The sequence below is a fragment of the Gopherus evgoodei genome, chromosome 2 (genome assembly GCF_007399415.2).
Source record: "Gopherus evgoodei ecotype Sinaloan lineage chromosome 2, rGopEvg1_v1.p, whole genome shotgun sequence".
In the NCBI taxonomy this organism is placed as follows: Eukaryota; Metazoa; Chordata; order Testudines; family Testudinidae; genus Gopherus; species Gopherus evgoodei.
This window is the reverse complement of record NC_044323.1, coordinates 137,717,723-137,734,270: the sequence shown is the minus strand read 5'-3', so window position 1 is coordinate 137,734,270 and position 16,548 is coordinate 137,717,723. Positions and strand designations below refer to the sequence as shown.

At 39.6% G+C, this 16,548-nt stretch overlaps 1 protein-coding gene across 1 annotated transcript in view; it reads left to right on the top strand.

Moving 5' to 3' along the window:
- MYO10 (myosin X) overlaps window positions 1-14,277 on the top strand; it is a 104,624-nt gene extending 90,347 nt beyond the window's left edge. Inside the window, 7 exon segments of the mRNA XM_030551744.1 lie at window positions 1,563-1,860; window positions 5,918-6,125; window positions 6,817-6,953; window positions 8,037-8,157; window positions 11,464-11,916; window positions 12,327-12,518; window positions 12,893-14,277. Of these exon segments, the coding sequence (XP_030407604.1) occupies window positions 1,563-1,860; window positions 5,918-6,125; window positions 6,817-6,953; window positions 8,037-8,157; window positions 11,464-11,916; window positions 12,327-12,518; window positions 12,893-13,003 (1,520 nt within the window). The 3' untranslated portion in view covers window positions 13,004-14,277.
- Window positions 14,278-16,548: the final 2,271 nt, after the last annotated feature.

Here is a 16,548-nt window from a genome sequence, read left to right as displayed (position 1 = left end):
CTGCATAAAACCTGGGGGTGCTGCTCCTGAGGTAAGATTCCTGCCAGAGTTGTCCCTGAAATGATGTAGCTTCACATAGCTCAGATCTGAGATATTTTAAATTTCATTTGAGCCCAAAGTTATTTTCTATAATGATAACACAGTAAAGAAAAGTCAATCACTCACCACTCATAAAATAGACTGCTACCTATCTTGCCAGAGGGATTAAACCTAACTATGAATCAAACATAAGGATTACTCATCCATGCAGTGTAGTCCCTCCCATTCCTCAAACCCAAATTGTATACAGTGCTTTTAGCTGTACTGACTAAGGCCCTAGTCAACATTAGGCAATACAAAGAGTGATTAATTCTTTTTCTTGCATTAAAAAGCAATAAGCAATTAGCTAGTTTGGCTATTAGAGTTTAAGCAATATGCTAATATAGAAAAACAATTCCATGTATATTGAAAATGAGTAAATGCAAGAATTCAACAACTAACTTGTGATCTCCACTTAATTTTCGTTATGTTGTTGAAAGAGCAATAGATATTTCAGCAGTACAGATTCTAAGCTGGTCAAAAATTTTCTGACAATGTTTTTATGTTGGAAAATGATGACTCATTTGGGAGGGAAACAATTTTGATAAGGGGACTTCAATGTTTTTTATTTCAAAATTTTATATTGTACATTATAATATAAAATGTTAAAGTCAAAATCAAAACAAAATGCTTCAATTGACCTGAAACCATTTTTTAAAATTAATTTCCTTTCATGGGAATTCTGAAATTTTTGTTTTTTGTTCAGGTTCAGAATAAAAACAAACTTCAACATGGAATTTTCATTTTATGAGAAATTGTTAGTTTCCACACATTTCTAATGGATTCATAGATTTCAAAGTGAGACGGGACCACTATGATCATCTGAATAACACAGGCGATACAATTCCACCCAGTAATTCCTGCTTCAAGCCCATATTTTTTGGTTGAGCTAGAGCAGGGGTTCTCAACCTCTTTTTCTCTGAGGCCCCCCTTGACATGCTATAAAAACTCCAGGGCTCAGCCTGGGGGTAGAGGGGAGAGCAGCTCAGGGCAGGGGCCTTGGGCATAGACACAGTTCGACTTCTGGGGAGGGCGGCGGCAGGGGCAGAGGCCAGCGGTCCAGGGAAGGAGTGCCACCTCCACCCACTGACTCACCTCAACAGGCCATCCGCCTGTCTGGGTTGGGGACAGGAAGGGGCGCAACCAAAAATTATAACTCAAAGATGAGGTGCTTAGCTCAGAAAGTTTGAAAACAGCTTAGGTGCAGGGAGAGGGTAGGTAGGGGCTGTGTGCAGGCAGGGGAGTAGCTGGGGCTGTGTGCACACAGGGTGGCTGTGGGTGCAAGGAGATGGGAGGCTAGGGGCTGTGCATGGGCGAGGGGGTAGATTAGTATACAGGAGGGAGGTAGCTGGGGCTCAGAGTGTGGGTTTCAGCCATGGGGCCCCGCAGCCCCCTTGAAAGGGCTCGTGGACCCCCAGTTGAGAACAGCTGAGCTAGAGCATCTCTTTTATAAGACCTTCTTATGTCTTACTCTCTTTTTGTAGTGCTGAAAGATAAAGGTTACACAACTCTCCAGGATGAAGCCATCAAGATATTTAATTCTCTGCAGCAGCTAGAGTCTATGTCTGATCCCATACCTATAATCCAGGGTATCCTTCAGACGGGGCATGATTTACGACCCCTTCGAGATGAGCTCTACTGTCAGCTCATCAAACAGACTAACAAAGTGCCTAACCCAGGGAGTGTGGGGAATCTGTATAGCTGGCAGATACTCACATGCATGAGTTGCACATTCCTGCCTAGCCGTGGTATCCTCAAGTATCTGAAATTCCATCTCAAAAGGTAAGAGGCTGCAAATATTTAGGATATATAAATACTGTTTTCAGCTCTTTTTTCTTCACTTTGTCTCCTCTCCTGGTAATTTTTCATAACAGTTTCCAATAAACAGGTATCTTTTGAGGAAAGGGTTAGGAATCCCTTGAAGTGTACCAAGTATTTCAACCACTGAGTCTAAAATGTAGAGGAAAAGTAATCAAATTCATTTAAAATGTACATGGAATAATTTTAATAGACTTTAATGTTATCTTTTGAAGAATCGGTTAGGACCTCATTCCTGCAAAAACTTACTCATGTGCTTAGCTTTATGCACAGTGCATAGTACTTTTTAAGTGAATGGCACTAATGACAGCATCTAAAGTAAGGCATATGCACAAGTCTTTGCAGGATCAGGGCCTTCTTTTTGTAAACCTGCACAGATCTTGTATTTACTATAAAAACTCTTACCTACAGAAGTAGTCTTAATAGTTTAGAGCCAGAACTCCTGGGTCCTACTCCTGGCTCTCCCATCAACTTGCAACTTGCACATGTCACTTCACCTATTTATGCCAGTGTTTAGTGAGAGAAGATAACAAGAGTGTTACGATGCTTACAGAGATATTATGTTAAAACAAATATTTTAAAAAAACTTTCTTTTCTGCCATTTAAAGTGTTACTAGTTAACTTTACTATTTAAAAAGGAAACAGTTTTTAAAATTGACTCCCCCCCCAATTATTGTTGTCTACTTTATTTTGACAATGAAATAGATTAGTCAATTTCACTCTGGATTATAGTATCATTAGGTTCACTTTTGGTTCTTTTATAGTAGAAAGGTACAAGTGTCTGGGTCACTGGGAAAGTTATTCCTTTAAAAATAAACAATTTCTGTTGGAATTTAAGTCATGTCAACATTTCTGTTCATGTTTGTATTGGTAGAAATGCATTTTTACAAACCAAAGTTTTGCACCTGAATTGTTTGTGTTGCTTTTAATTTTAAGGTGTTCCTTAGTATTTGTGAAGCATTTTGAGATCACTGGCTGAAAGATATGAATGCGATTATTATTAAAAAACAGTAGTCATTGACTTTAAGCATATGTTGGCTTGGCAGAATTGGAATTTTGACAGATATGGATGGGTTTTTTAAAAAACATTTTTCACAATATTTTAAATTTTCACAGTTGCGCAAATATGTGTTTGAAGTTTGTTGTGTTTTTGTCTGATTTGTGTCATTTTAAATTCTCACAGTTGTCGGAAGTTATGTTGGTGGGGAGGTCAGACAATTATTTAATGAAGGCTAGGACTATAACAGCGTTTAAAAGGGAACTGGATAAATTCATGGTGATTAAGTCCATAAATGGCTATTAGCCAGGATGGGTAAGAAATGGTGTCCCTAGCCTCTGTTTGTCAGAGGATGGAGAAGGATGGCAGGAGAAAGATCACTTGATCATTACCTGTTAGGTTCACTCCCTCTGAGGCACCTGGCATTGGCCACTATCAGTAGACAAGATACTGGCCTAGATAGACCTTTGGTCTGACCCAGTACGGCCGTTCTTATCACAGTAAGTGTTAAGATTAAAAAAGCTAAAGCTTTGTAACTTAACACAAAGCACCAACACAATATGTCAAAATATACCAAGCAAATAGTGTTAAATCAAACGCTAAGATGTTCTTAAGTAGCATTTTTCTTACTTTGCCTAGCTCTAAATTTCAATTATAGATGGAAATCGTTTTTGCCAGTTTGTGTGTGTGTGTGTATGATGAAATTAGAGAGACAAGGTGGGTGAGGCAATATCTTTTAGTGGACCACCATCTGTTGGTGAAAGAGACACATTTTCGAGCTTACACAGAGCCATTATTCAGGTCTGGGAAAGATACTCAGGTTTTGTCTACACTAGCACTTTTGTCGGCAAAACTTCTGTCACTCAGGGGTGTGGAAAAAAACACACACACACACCCCGACCAACATAAGTTTCACTGACAAAAGCACGGGTGTGCACAGCACTATGTCAGCAGGAGATGCTCTCCCACTGCCATAGGTACTGCCTTTCGTTGGGGTGGGTTAATTATTCCATCAGGAGAGCTCTCTCCCACCGGCACAGAGCAGTTACACAAGAGACCTTTGGTATAGATGTGCCACCGTAAGGTCTGTAGTGTAGACACAATCTTAGAGTGTCACAGCTAACTACAAGGTGGAACAGATCATGTAGCATAAGGAGTTAAAACACATTGTGAGACACCATTCAGGGTGAAGTAGTCAGTTAACACCTCTGCAGTGAGGAGGCAAAAATGGGCGGTTGGGAGGGGGGGTTATTGGGTTATAGGTTGTTGTAATAAGCCATGAATCCAGTGTCTTTATTATGTCCATGATTTTTAGAGTCTAGCAAAGTTATGAATATAAGCTTCCTTTCCCAGACCTGAAGAAAAGCTGTGTGTAAGCTCAAAAGCTTGTCTTTCACCAAGAGAAGTTAGTTCTTTAAAAGTTATTACCTCACCTCCTTGTCTCTCTAATATCCTAGGACCAACATGACTACAACACTGCAAACTATGGTGAAACTGACGTTTACTGATAAAAATCTAATCTTTCTAAGCCTACGTATATGTTACAAAGAGTGAAGACTTATTTGTAAATCTAGAACAAATGTTTAAAACTTGTTTGATGTAGAATTGAGCAACCACAGGTATGGCCATGGTTCAGACTTTTGTGCTGTACTGCTGCACGTTTAAAGGAAATCAGGTTACTTCCTGAATCCAAACTATTTTATAACACAAGATAAATCCTCCAGTTTTCTTAAAACGAGAATCTGAATTTGTGTTTCATGTAACTGAGTTTTTCCTTTGTAGGCCAGTTGTAGAATATCTGTGCATAAGAATACCATAGTATAGTTGTAGTCCTATAAACAGTACTTCCATATGCACATGGGTATGTCTACACTGCAGCTGGAAGAGTAACTTTCAGCTCAGGTAGATTTTCACACATTAGCTTTGATTGAGCTAGCACGCTAAAAATAGCAGGGTAGTCCTGGGAGGTTAGGTACCTGGGTCTCAGATGGGATTGTTGTATTCGGGCAGCTAGCCTCTCCCACCACCCTTGCAGGCGCTGCTTTTCCGCTATTTTTAGTACAGTAGCTCAATCAAATCTACCAAACGTACCTCTGCCCAAGCTGGAAATTGCATCTCCAGTGTAGATGTACCCCCCTGATTTGGGGATCTCGTAGCTCTTTTCACACATCAATGAATTAAGCCTCACAATGCCCCTGTGAGGAAGGTGGTATTAGATCTGTTTTACAGATGGGCAGAGCATGGAATCTCTCCATGCTTCAAGTTGTCTAAGATTATCAAGGCCCAGCCTCTGCGATGGTTACATTGTTGAGCACTTACCCAAATTGTCCCATTCAGGTCCATTGATTTACTTGTGTGAGTAGATACTCACCAATATGAGTAAATGTTATACGGTATAACTCAGCCGGGAGGAGACACCAGGAGTCCTGACCCCCACTACTCTAGCTGATAAACTACATTCCCTCCCTACTGCCACTATTGCAACATTGAGTAGTCAGGACACATTTTGTTGGGCCTTTCTTGCTTTTGATTCTTTTTTTGGGGAAAAACATTCTGAGCAAAATAGAACATATTAAGGCTTTGTCTTCACTGTCAAAAAAGTTTGGTTTTACAGTGAGATTACAGCAAGATAACGATCACATTAGTTAAGACCTAGTGGAAACAAGGCACCTGTAGTTTTTATCATGAGGGAGCTGGGCAAGATCAACACTAATGCCCTCCCTTACCTTCCACTCCTGCAATGGTTGATCTCCCCTAACTTTCCTCGTGATGTAAACTATAGTGCTTGGTCTCCACTAGGATTTTTACATTAGGATAGCTAACATGCATTAGTTGTCATGCAGGGGTTTTTTAGCAGTGAAGACAAGCTTCTGCATGTCAGTACACAACTGTGCAGACTTGTACTAACCACTGGAACACTGTGTGTTCACCGCCTCAGTGTCATTTAGTCAAGGAGCCCCTGGTGCTCCCTACAGATCTTTTATTTTATCAGCAGGTGATTTAAGTTCAGTGTTTGTGTCACAGGGCTCGTGACCAGTTTCCAGGAACCGAAATGGAAAAGTATGCTCTCTTCACTTACGAATCTCTCAAAAAAACCAAATGCAGAGAATTTGTGCCATCACGGGATGAAATAGAAGCCCTGATCAGAAGACAAGAAATGACATCTACAGTTTATTGCCATGGTGGTGGCTCCTGTAAAATCACAATCAACTCCCATACCACAGCTGGAGAGGTGAGAAGAGGTAGTGACAGAGCAGGGCCTCATAGGGATAAGTGTTAAATCTTCTTGTGGACACTACAATTTTAGCCATTAATTCTCACTGAAACTCTGGAGGTGCTGAGGCATTTTGGGCTCCACATTGGGCCCGGCTGATGGAGGTTATCAGCATCTCTGTTCAGCAGAGGTGAAATTTCAAGGTTTGTTCAAGGAGGCACTGATAAGACCTCTGCTTAGGAAACTATCTTTTTGCTGGAGAGTCTTGGTGACCATTGATCTGCATCAAATCTGGTTTTCGGAAAGATAGCTAGCAAGAATGTGAAGAAGTAACCCTGGTACTATCCAGACTTCATAGGAGTTATTCCACTATACCCAGGTGTAGATGAGAGCATATATGTCCCCATGCCTGGAAAAATTCAGCCCAAATTTTGATACTTCAGAAATTTGAGTTTGGAAAATTAGGGCATTAACTGTTGCATGCTGCCATGTACCTGCTACAATTCAATAATGTCTATCGCAAAAGGAGGAGCAATTGAAAATAGATAAATGTTTGGAGAAAACCATTATTAAATCATTCTAGATAGTAGCTTGGCCACTTTTTTGCCCTAAAATGACTCCTACCTTGTCTTAATTTTCCTTAGACTTAATTACCCTCTAAGGTACTAACTTTTTTGTTATGGTTTTGTTGTTGTGCTTTTTTCATTAGGTTGTTGAAAAGTTAATTCGAGGCTTAGCCATGGAGGATAGCAGAAATATGTTTGCCTTGTTTGAATACAATGGAACTACTGATAAAGCAATTGAAAGCAGGACCATTGTGGCTGATATCTTGGCAAAGTTTGAAAAGTGAGTCTCTTTCTCTGTGCTAATAAGCAGCAATTAAAAAAGAAAACTTCCTAACATCAGCAATATGCTCAATTCTCCCTTTCTTTAGACTTGTTAGTGGTGAGGCAGCATATACAACTGCATTCCACATACTGCTATTTCTGAAACAATAGCATCTTTTTTAGAATGATTAATGAAGTGCTTGTAAACTTGATTTCCTCAGTCTCATGACAATGAACTACAAATTTTCCATCATAGTGGTTTTTGCATTCTGTTGTTTCTCTCTCTTTGTCTCCTAACCTCCCATTCTCCTCCCGCCTCCCACCCCAGTTATGTCTGTGCTTGCCTGTTCTTCTCTAAAATTTCCCACCATAACTGTGGTGCAGCTCCATGGGTGAGAGCAGTGCCAGAAGCAACAATATCAACAGGATTCCAGGCAGTCACTGCTATTTGAATCACTGTGTCATTTAACCTTGCTCAGAGCAGATGCTTAAGACACTAGTGTTCCCAAATTGCTACTGCCAATGATAGCAATGGTGGGAGATTTTAGGAAAAACTCACTAGTGTAATTCAATGCTTAAATCCATATTTCTGTCCTTTTCTCTCATCTAAGGCTACTGTGCTCGGTGTTCCACTACTTCTAAATCCAGTTATAATAAAAATATTTGCAGCACTTCCTCCAGAGATTCCCTACCTTTCAGTTGTCATTAGCCAATCAGACTTTCTGATATCGTTGGTGCTTTTCTCTTATTACACATTGTTCAAAAATTTGTTCATTAAATTATTGATGATTTGTGGTGGAAACAGTTGCCTCAAATCAGAACCAACATTTGTAATACCGGAGTCTTTTTGTAGCCTAACAGATTTACAGCCATGAGCAAAATCATCTTTTTAAAGCAAATTGAAAATACTGGGCCAAATTCTTGATCTGTTACTCTGGTATAACTCTAAAATAATTCCACAGATGTTACCAAGTTACTCCAGTTTTACATTGGGTATATGACAGAGCAGAATTTGGTTGCTGTCTTGTTTGGAATTCTCAATATTTGTTAATTTAGAAAATAGTTCTGGTCACTGATGTCTGCTCCAAACTTCTGTTTCTAGGCTTGCTGCCACTTCAGAAGCTGGGGACATGCCATGGAAGTTCTACTTCAAGCTTTACTGCTTCCTGGACACACAAAATGTGCCTAAAGACAGTGTGGAATTTGCATTTATGTTCGAGCAGGTAAAGAATGGGGGAAATGAGATTTATTTTCTTTTGGAGAGACAAGGAGGACAGGAGATCAAGGCAACAGAAACAAATGCTTAATATGCCAGATGGGAAAGGACTGTGCATTCCAGAGAAGATTGCTCAGAACAGGAGGCTTCCCATATTAACTTTTAGGGCTAAATTCAGAGATGAGTCTAAGATAGTGCAGTTTACACATTGTTTTCCCCCCGCTTTGCTTGTACGCTGCAGCAGCTTAGGGTATGGCTACATTTGGAATTTCAAAGCGCTGCCCCGGCAGCACTGCGGGAGCACTGCCGGGGCAGTGCTTTGAAGTGTGAGTGTAGTCGGAGCAGCAGCGCTGGGAGAGAGCTCTCCCAGCACTGCATGTAAACCACATCCTTTACGGGTGTAGCTGGGAGCCCTGATTACACTGACGCTTTACAGCGCTGTATCTTGCAGCGTCGGGGGTGTTTTTTCACACCCCTGAGCGCAAAAGTTGCAGCGCTGTAAAGTGTGAGTGTAGCCATGGCCTTAGACTACTTTGCCCATCCTAGTCTCTCACCAGTACCATTATGTTATCTACACCCTCCCTTACACATCCCATTTGAATTTGGCTCACTGCATCTAAGCTAGCGTAATTTACACATCTAGAGGTCAGAAGAGAAGGATATAACATTAAAAGCATTTGGCAGGAGCTATAAACATACTGGTCAAAATAATCTCCTTGTTCTTGCTATAAAGGTAAGTCTTCCAGCTTCTCAGTATGCAAGTCAAGCTAGTTTAGACACCTTTGGATTTCCTTAGTCTACACTTATCTTATACATCTAATCTGAAGAACTAATAAATATTTGGAACCAAGTCCTCAGATGGTATAAACTGGCTAGCTCCATTTATTTCAATGGAGCTACACCAGTTTATACCAGCTGAGGACCACCTGGTCTTCACGATCAGTTACAACTCCTTACGCTTCACCTCTGAATTTGGCCCCTAGCTTTGTGACCCTTTTTCTTCCTAAACCCCTTCGTTGTTAAGTCGAAATCATAACTCCATCCCCCAGAGATAGGAACCTGGATTTGCATCCATATATGCTCTTAAATTAGCACAAGAAACATAAAAGGTAAATAGAAAAGGGAACAATGAGTTTCTACAGAAATACATAAGAGTTGGCTTTTTTTTTTTTTTAAATTCCAAAACTTATACTGACAACTGCAGGCAACTAATAACTCTTGCATTTTTCAGCAGTAGATTAGAGCTTAATAAACTCGGTAATAAGCAATCAGTCTGGCTCCCCCTGTACCCATCACATCACTGTGATAAGTAATGAATGTGCTCTGCTCACCCTAGAATGGGGTTTATTATTGCAAAACTGGTAATAAACTAAATGGATTTGTGGGTGTAAATCTTAAAATAAATATTGACAGGAAACAGTTTGTTTTGCTTGGTAACAAGCCCTCTATTATGCCAGCAAAGATTCTCACTGTTGGGATTTATTATTGCAGAAGGTTTTAGCTGTTGTTTCATTTTGTGCCAGCCACACTGTGAAGGACTAAGGAAAACGCTTAAGTAGGCTGTCATCTTCTCTGTCTAGTGACCACTTTAAAATGTCCCCAAGGTTTCCTGAATAAGTATGTTTGACCTTTTGTTCCTTCTGTTGACCTAGCATGGTCTGCAGTAGGTAGGTCAACTTAACTTTTTAGTTAAAACCTGGCTTAAGTATCCACATTACAGACACAGTCCTGGTCTACTTGGGCGCCTCTCTTCAGAGCTGATCAACACACTCCTTAATTACTACTCCTTGTTTACTCCACTGTCTGCACAGATCTCAGAGGCTGAACAGGCTACCACTGCAGTACTCCAAGCCCCTGCCAATCTAGAGAGATATTGTTAGGCATTGAACAGCCAAGCAGTTTTTTTATATGAAACTTGAACAGAATCATTAAGAAAATCTTTTACATAATATAACCTAGAAGAGCTGTGGAGCACTGAAGTGCTGTCTTCTGAAATATCACATTGTGGTATTGATCTGAACTGCATACATGTGCTTGCAGAGTTTGCAATTCAAATGAGTGCAATTATATGAAGGCAATTTCCTCAGAGAATCTGCCTCCTCACTGTCTTATGGCAAGGGTCACTCAAGCACTCTGTGTATATTGATAGGAACAATAGTAATCCAGCTAGAAAGCATAGAGCATTCAATCACTAAAATGAACTTCATGGATATATCTTCAGGATGTGATTAATTGTGATGTGGTTTCAGCCATGCTGCTCCCTTTTTTATTCGCTGCATGGGTTTGCTGCCAAGTAATTGGTATTATTTTATCAGTTAAAAATCAGGGTCTCCAGTTTTGAATTTTAGTGTCTCTAAACCTCTGAACTGTTTAAATCTCTAAAGTTAACCCTTACAGTGAAGGCACTTCTTTGACACTAAGGTGCTTCCTTCACTACTTATCTCCGCTGCACACATATGCGCACACGCAGCCTCAGTCCAACTATTCATCTCTTTCCCTCCCCTCTTTTCCCCCAGGACCCCTGGTTAGACAATCGGGTTTTTTTTTTCCTTCATGGAAAATTTTGATCAAAAAATTTCCACAGAAAAAATTGACTTTTCAGGGAAAAAAATTATTGAAAACTTTTGGCTGAAAATTTCAATTCAGAAATATCACCACAGTGGCAGTGAGTTGTAGTTTGGCTTCCTCTTGCCTCATGCTCCTTTTATGGGCTGGACTACATCTCTCACAATGCACCATGATCTTTCTTTTTGATGAGCTAGTACAGTGCATCGTGGAAAATGGCAGCCCAACACATAGAGGAGAACCAAGACATGAGTCACCTGAACTATAACTCCCATAAGGCACGAGAGGAGCATTTCCAAATTGAAAGTTTCTGATTTTTTAATGGTCATCATTTTCCACAAAAAGCAGACACTTTTCACAAATTTCATTTTATCAAACAAAGTTCTCTTATCAAACCAGTTGATGGACATTTTTCAGCCAGCCTGTAACCCAGATTAATTTCTTCTCCCCCATTGCTGCCACCGCTACTGCTGCCTGGTTGCCTCTCTGACCCCACTATATTTCCTGCTGATTTCTTGCTGTTCTTGGCTTTATAGTCCAATTAAGAAGGCACTTTGAGATACTTTCCATTTACGCTTCCTGATCTACCCTCCCTCTCTAGTCTGCTAGAGACAGTCTCTCAAATCCCTATACTAGCTCTCTAAATCTGCTCCTAGGAAGAAGCTAGTTTGCAGGTATTATCTAGTTTCCAAAGAGTTGAATCCTACTACCTGTGTGTAAAGCTAGCCCTCTTCTTACTTTCCATTAGGCTCATGAAGCAGTGATTAAAGGACACTACCCTGCTCCTGAAGAAACCCTCCAGGTCCTTGCTGCCTTGCGACTCCAATATCTACAAGGAGACTACAGTCTGCACACCACAATACCAGAAATAGAAGAAGTCTATCCCTTACAAAGGCTGAAGTCTCGTATTACACAGTCTACTAAAATGTTTACCCCCGCAGAGAGGATTGAGAGGAAGCGAGCCAGCTTTCTTGAAGGAACGCTGAGGAGGAGTTTCCGCAGTGGCTCCATCAGCAAACAGAAGATGGAGGAGGAGCAGATGCTGGATATGTGGATCAAAGAGGAAGTCTCAGCTGCAAGGACTAGTGTTATCGACAAGTGGAAAAAACTGCAGGGAATGAACCAGGAACAAGCTATGGCCAAGTACATGTATTTGATTAAGGAGTGGCCTGGCTATGGGTCAGCACTCTTTGATGTGGAGGTGAGCAACATAATAAGCACTGGTGAGCTGCTACTATTCTGGGCAATGAACTTGATGCCAAAGTGTCCCCACTGAATGTAACAGTATATTATTTCAATGAATATTACTATTTTTCTCTTGGAGGGAGAGAAGGCTGGCATAATATGGAGTATTTAGTTAAAAAGCACTCTAGTTATAATCCCCAGTGTAGACATTTATATTTGTCTATTCATGAACCATAATATTTTTCTACAAGATCAAATAACTGTCTCCCATAAAAAAGTTGGCAGGATGGAGAATAGAAAATATTCTACAGAACGTAATATTGTACTTGAACTGTGATTTAGGGTGCACAGAAGGTGACCTCAGTGCTAAGTGCCCCCCCCCCCCAAGTTTTCCTGAATGTTCATTTATACTCTTTCCTTCACTAGTGTAAAGAAGGGGGCTTCCCACAAGAACTCTGGTTGGGAGTCAGTGCTGATGCAGTTTCTGTCTACAAGCGTGGGGAAGGCAGGCCTTTAGAAGTGTTCCAGTATGAACATATCTTGTCCTTTGGGGCACCACTTGCCAACACCTACAAGATTGTAGTGGATGAGAGAGAACTGCTTTTTGAGACCAGTAAGGTAAGTAAAGAGCAAGAGGAATTTTAATATGCTCTTCTTGTTAATTTCATCTCTTATTAACTAGCATTCATTTTTCCAGGTAATACTTCTAGCTCAGTTTTTAAAGGTTTAAATACCATTTTGTAGATCTTCATCTAAAACTGACAATTGTTGTTAAAAATCAATATAAGTAATTGTTGTTCTGTAGCAGAGACAGAAAATAGAGGCAAAACAGGAACTGGGTAGAAGCAACTAAGTTTCTAAGTATTTGTGTTAACTTACAGTAAGGGGTTTTTGTAAGTGGTTAGATAATGAAGTCAGACTTGTATTTTATGTGCTGAGATGCATTACTGTATCACATTAAAAGGTTTGGGTTATTTTTACTCTCTTGGCAGGTGGTTGACATCGCAAAACTGATGAAAGCTTATATCAGTATGATTGTGAAAAAACGTTACAGCACCTCTCGATCAGTGAGTAGCCATGGGAGTCACAGCAGCTCCAGGTGAAAACAGAACCAGTCTCACTGTGCCATTACTATCAAAACATACCACTGCTGGCCTGGAAATACTGCTCAAATTTGTCAACGAGCTACCTAAGAAACAGAATTTGGGGGAAATCTTCAAAAAAAAATTTTTCAGGAGGCCTTTGTAAAATATCGACTTAAATAGCCATATACTAAAAACAGTTGGCTAACGCTCTTCCAAAGCTTTATTACTTTTAGTTGACATACTGTATGCCTTAATACACTGCCATCCAAGCAGTAAGAAGTGCCTTAAGACATTAAAACCAACTTGCATTTACATAAATCGTGGTGTTGAGCGGGATGTGCTTTTTCCCCCTCTTCAGAATACGAAGAAAAGATGGAAGAGGAATTAATTGATCCATAATGCACTAACCTACTGGCCTGATCCATGTGTGAGGGAGAAAGTATTTTTGTCGGAATGCTGCTGGCAGCCTTCCTTATGGACTTAGTTAACAGTGTGTTTTGTTTTCCCCTTGTTTTCATGGATGCATGCTTGTGTGTGCATGCATATGACCTGTGTAGACTCTAATTTTATTCCATATTTCACAAGCATTTAAAGCAAAGGGAATAATGATGTGCAATGGTGTAAACAGTCTTTCTGTACATTTTAATAGTCCAGAGAGTTATAGTTGTCTCAATTTTACAATTACTTTTATAAGCCAGTTTTATTAACAAATCAAAATCTGGGATTTTCATATCTTTTTGATTTACTATTACAAATGCATTTTACCACGTATGTAGCAAGTCTGCATTCTGTATGTGCTGTATTATAAATAGATATGTAGCTGAAAAACTATTTATAAACTGCTCTAATAAGGAAATGCAGTTATCCGTACAATATTCTTTTATTTGTTTCAATTAAAAATTTTAAATATTACACATTACTTTTAAAGATGCTATTCTTATAAAACTCTGATTGGATGCTCCAAAATAAACCAATCAGAAAAAGTCAGAATCCTTCAAAGTAGAAATTAAACAGGAGAACAATTATATATAGTTAAACTATTGTATTGTTATAAATGCCTCTCAATATTTTACCCTGCTGCCTAATGATGGTTCTTGACAAAGCACCTGTAAATAAGTCAGTGCTATCAGCCAACAGTAAAGCTGATTTGGGACTTTTATTTTTATATGGAAAAGCTGTAATATAAGGTAAAACTTGAATTGATGTCTTTTGTCCATAGCAATAAACACATGTATTAGCCCTTATTGATGACCTCAGCCTTTAAGAAATATTGATTATTTGCTCAAAGAAAATCCAGCAATAAAAGATCTTAGTTATCATGCTTGTTTCCCATTTATATTGAATCTGGTTTCTAGAAAAACATTAGTTGTCTTCCAACTTTTTGGGGACAAGGCTATGAATACACTGCAAACTGGAGTTGCTTTTACATCTGTGATGGTATTTGTTTTACATCAAGTAGAGAACAGTACAGTAATATATAAACACTTCTAATATATACAGCTTCCAAAAGCCCAAGTATAAGCCCAAATCACCTGCTTGGTAAGAAGCTTTATGAATTACAACAAAAATTGGTATTATATAAACAATCCACAAATAGCAAAAGATCTGAGTGCAGCCTGAGGAAATGTGGGAGGAATCAGGGAAATGCTAAAGCATGAGAATTGTTGAGTTATCCCTATACAACGTAAAATCTCTCTGGAAACAATGCAATTAAACACAAGAGCTTTCACTTGTGCTGCCCTAGCAATCAATAACTTAATCAGCAACCAGACACACCCTAGGGCTGCACAGCATACACTACAGCAACTTTGATCATTCATAAGTGTGACAAATGTGTGGCCAAGAGAGGTCTTCATCACAAGCTGTAAGGGGCTTGAAAAAAGCTTGCTACAAATCGTGGCCTCTCTTTCTCTGTGGCAGGTACATGTAGCTACTTATAGGTCCCTATGAAATCCATTTTATTATTGTGCATTTTCTGATTTTGTGTTTTCCATTTTAAAAAAATTCCATCTTTATGGTTTTTTAATCAAAATTGTTTGATATATTAATAATAAAGTAGCCTTGCTATAAATGTATTAAAATGTTCAGAATTGGATTGCAATGGGAAAAACTACATTGGGGGAGGGAAGTGTTTTAAAATCAAACAAAATATCTTGCAGATATACAGTACAAGGTAAAAGTAACACATTTTAAATCACTTTTTAAAGTAGCATTTGGTAATTATGACCAAGTGACATTGCTGAACAGCAGCACAAGAAGGCCTCAGAAGTAAGAGTCTCTTACAGTGTCAATTTAACGGAATTCATATTTGAATAATTAAAAAAATAAAAAATGCACCAAACATAATATAATCCATCTTTGCAGCAGATACATGGTTGCCATTTTAAATTAAGCTCAGTACTTCGAAGGAATGCTTACATTAATTTCAAATGTGATTAAATAATTTCAACCTATCAAATCAACAGTTTATTGCTGAGTAGAATGGCAAAAATAATGACTCCGTCAATTTGTAATCTCTGGCAGACATTTCCCTTGTGGTAATTTATGGCTAGCTTTTTAGAGTTTCTCTGAAAGTGATTCCCTCTTCTCTGTAAGTAGATTTTTATATGTACTAAAGCTGCTCTCTGTGTCTACAGAGCTTACAGGGAAAAAGATGTAAGGTAGGGCAACCTCTGCTCCTTCAGGCTCTTGTTCCTTCATAACACATATACCTGTATACACATTCTGGTTTTGTGTGTATACATGTGTCTTTGAGGAGTGAGACACTGATACCACATAAAGGAGCATGAAGAGGTTCTTTCAAATGAACCTGTGCTCCCTTGGGCACTGAATACTTCCATTAACATTGCGCCCCGAGGTAATGTCAGCTTCTCCCTTAGTGGGAGGCCAATGTCCCAGAGGAGCACCTCAGCTCCACTGCAACTCCTGGCTCTGAACACGTATCAGATCATTCCATTCCTCCTGAGCAAGAGGAACGTATCCTAAAGGAGGTCCTGTAGCATTGTTACAACATAAGGAGATGGGGGTGAGAGAAGCAACACGTGGCAGCAATAACATTAAATTGCAATATACATAGACCTTTGGTCCATTGTAAGGTATAAGACAAAAATCAGAACTGTGGTGGTTCAAGTGATTATCGACATATATTCCGCTTCTGGTGCGTGTGTGCCCCATCCTGTGAGACTGGAATCATTCTGAACAGCAGTGTCAGTTGGGCCACATTTATGCCATCCATAACAGAGGGAAAAAAGGGTAGGGCAGCCTCAGCTGCTCTCCCATTCCTTCTTGCTGCCCATGACTGCAGGATGGAACACCGGCAGTGTCTGCATTTCCACATACTGTGCAACTTTTTTTTTTCCCCAGTCAGTTCTAATTTGTTGTTTCAGCCCATTGACAATAAAATAAAATCTTAGATTGAATAGCTGAGGTCTTCAAATCCATGTGCTGCCTCTGTACTCTGGACCCACCAGCCCTTGAATATGGTGGAGGCCAACTCCCCAGGATTCAAGATCTGCCCCCTCTTGTGAGGGAGCCATTTCTATCAATGATGGACACATAAGGTG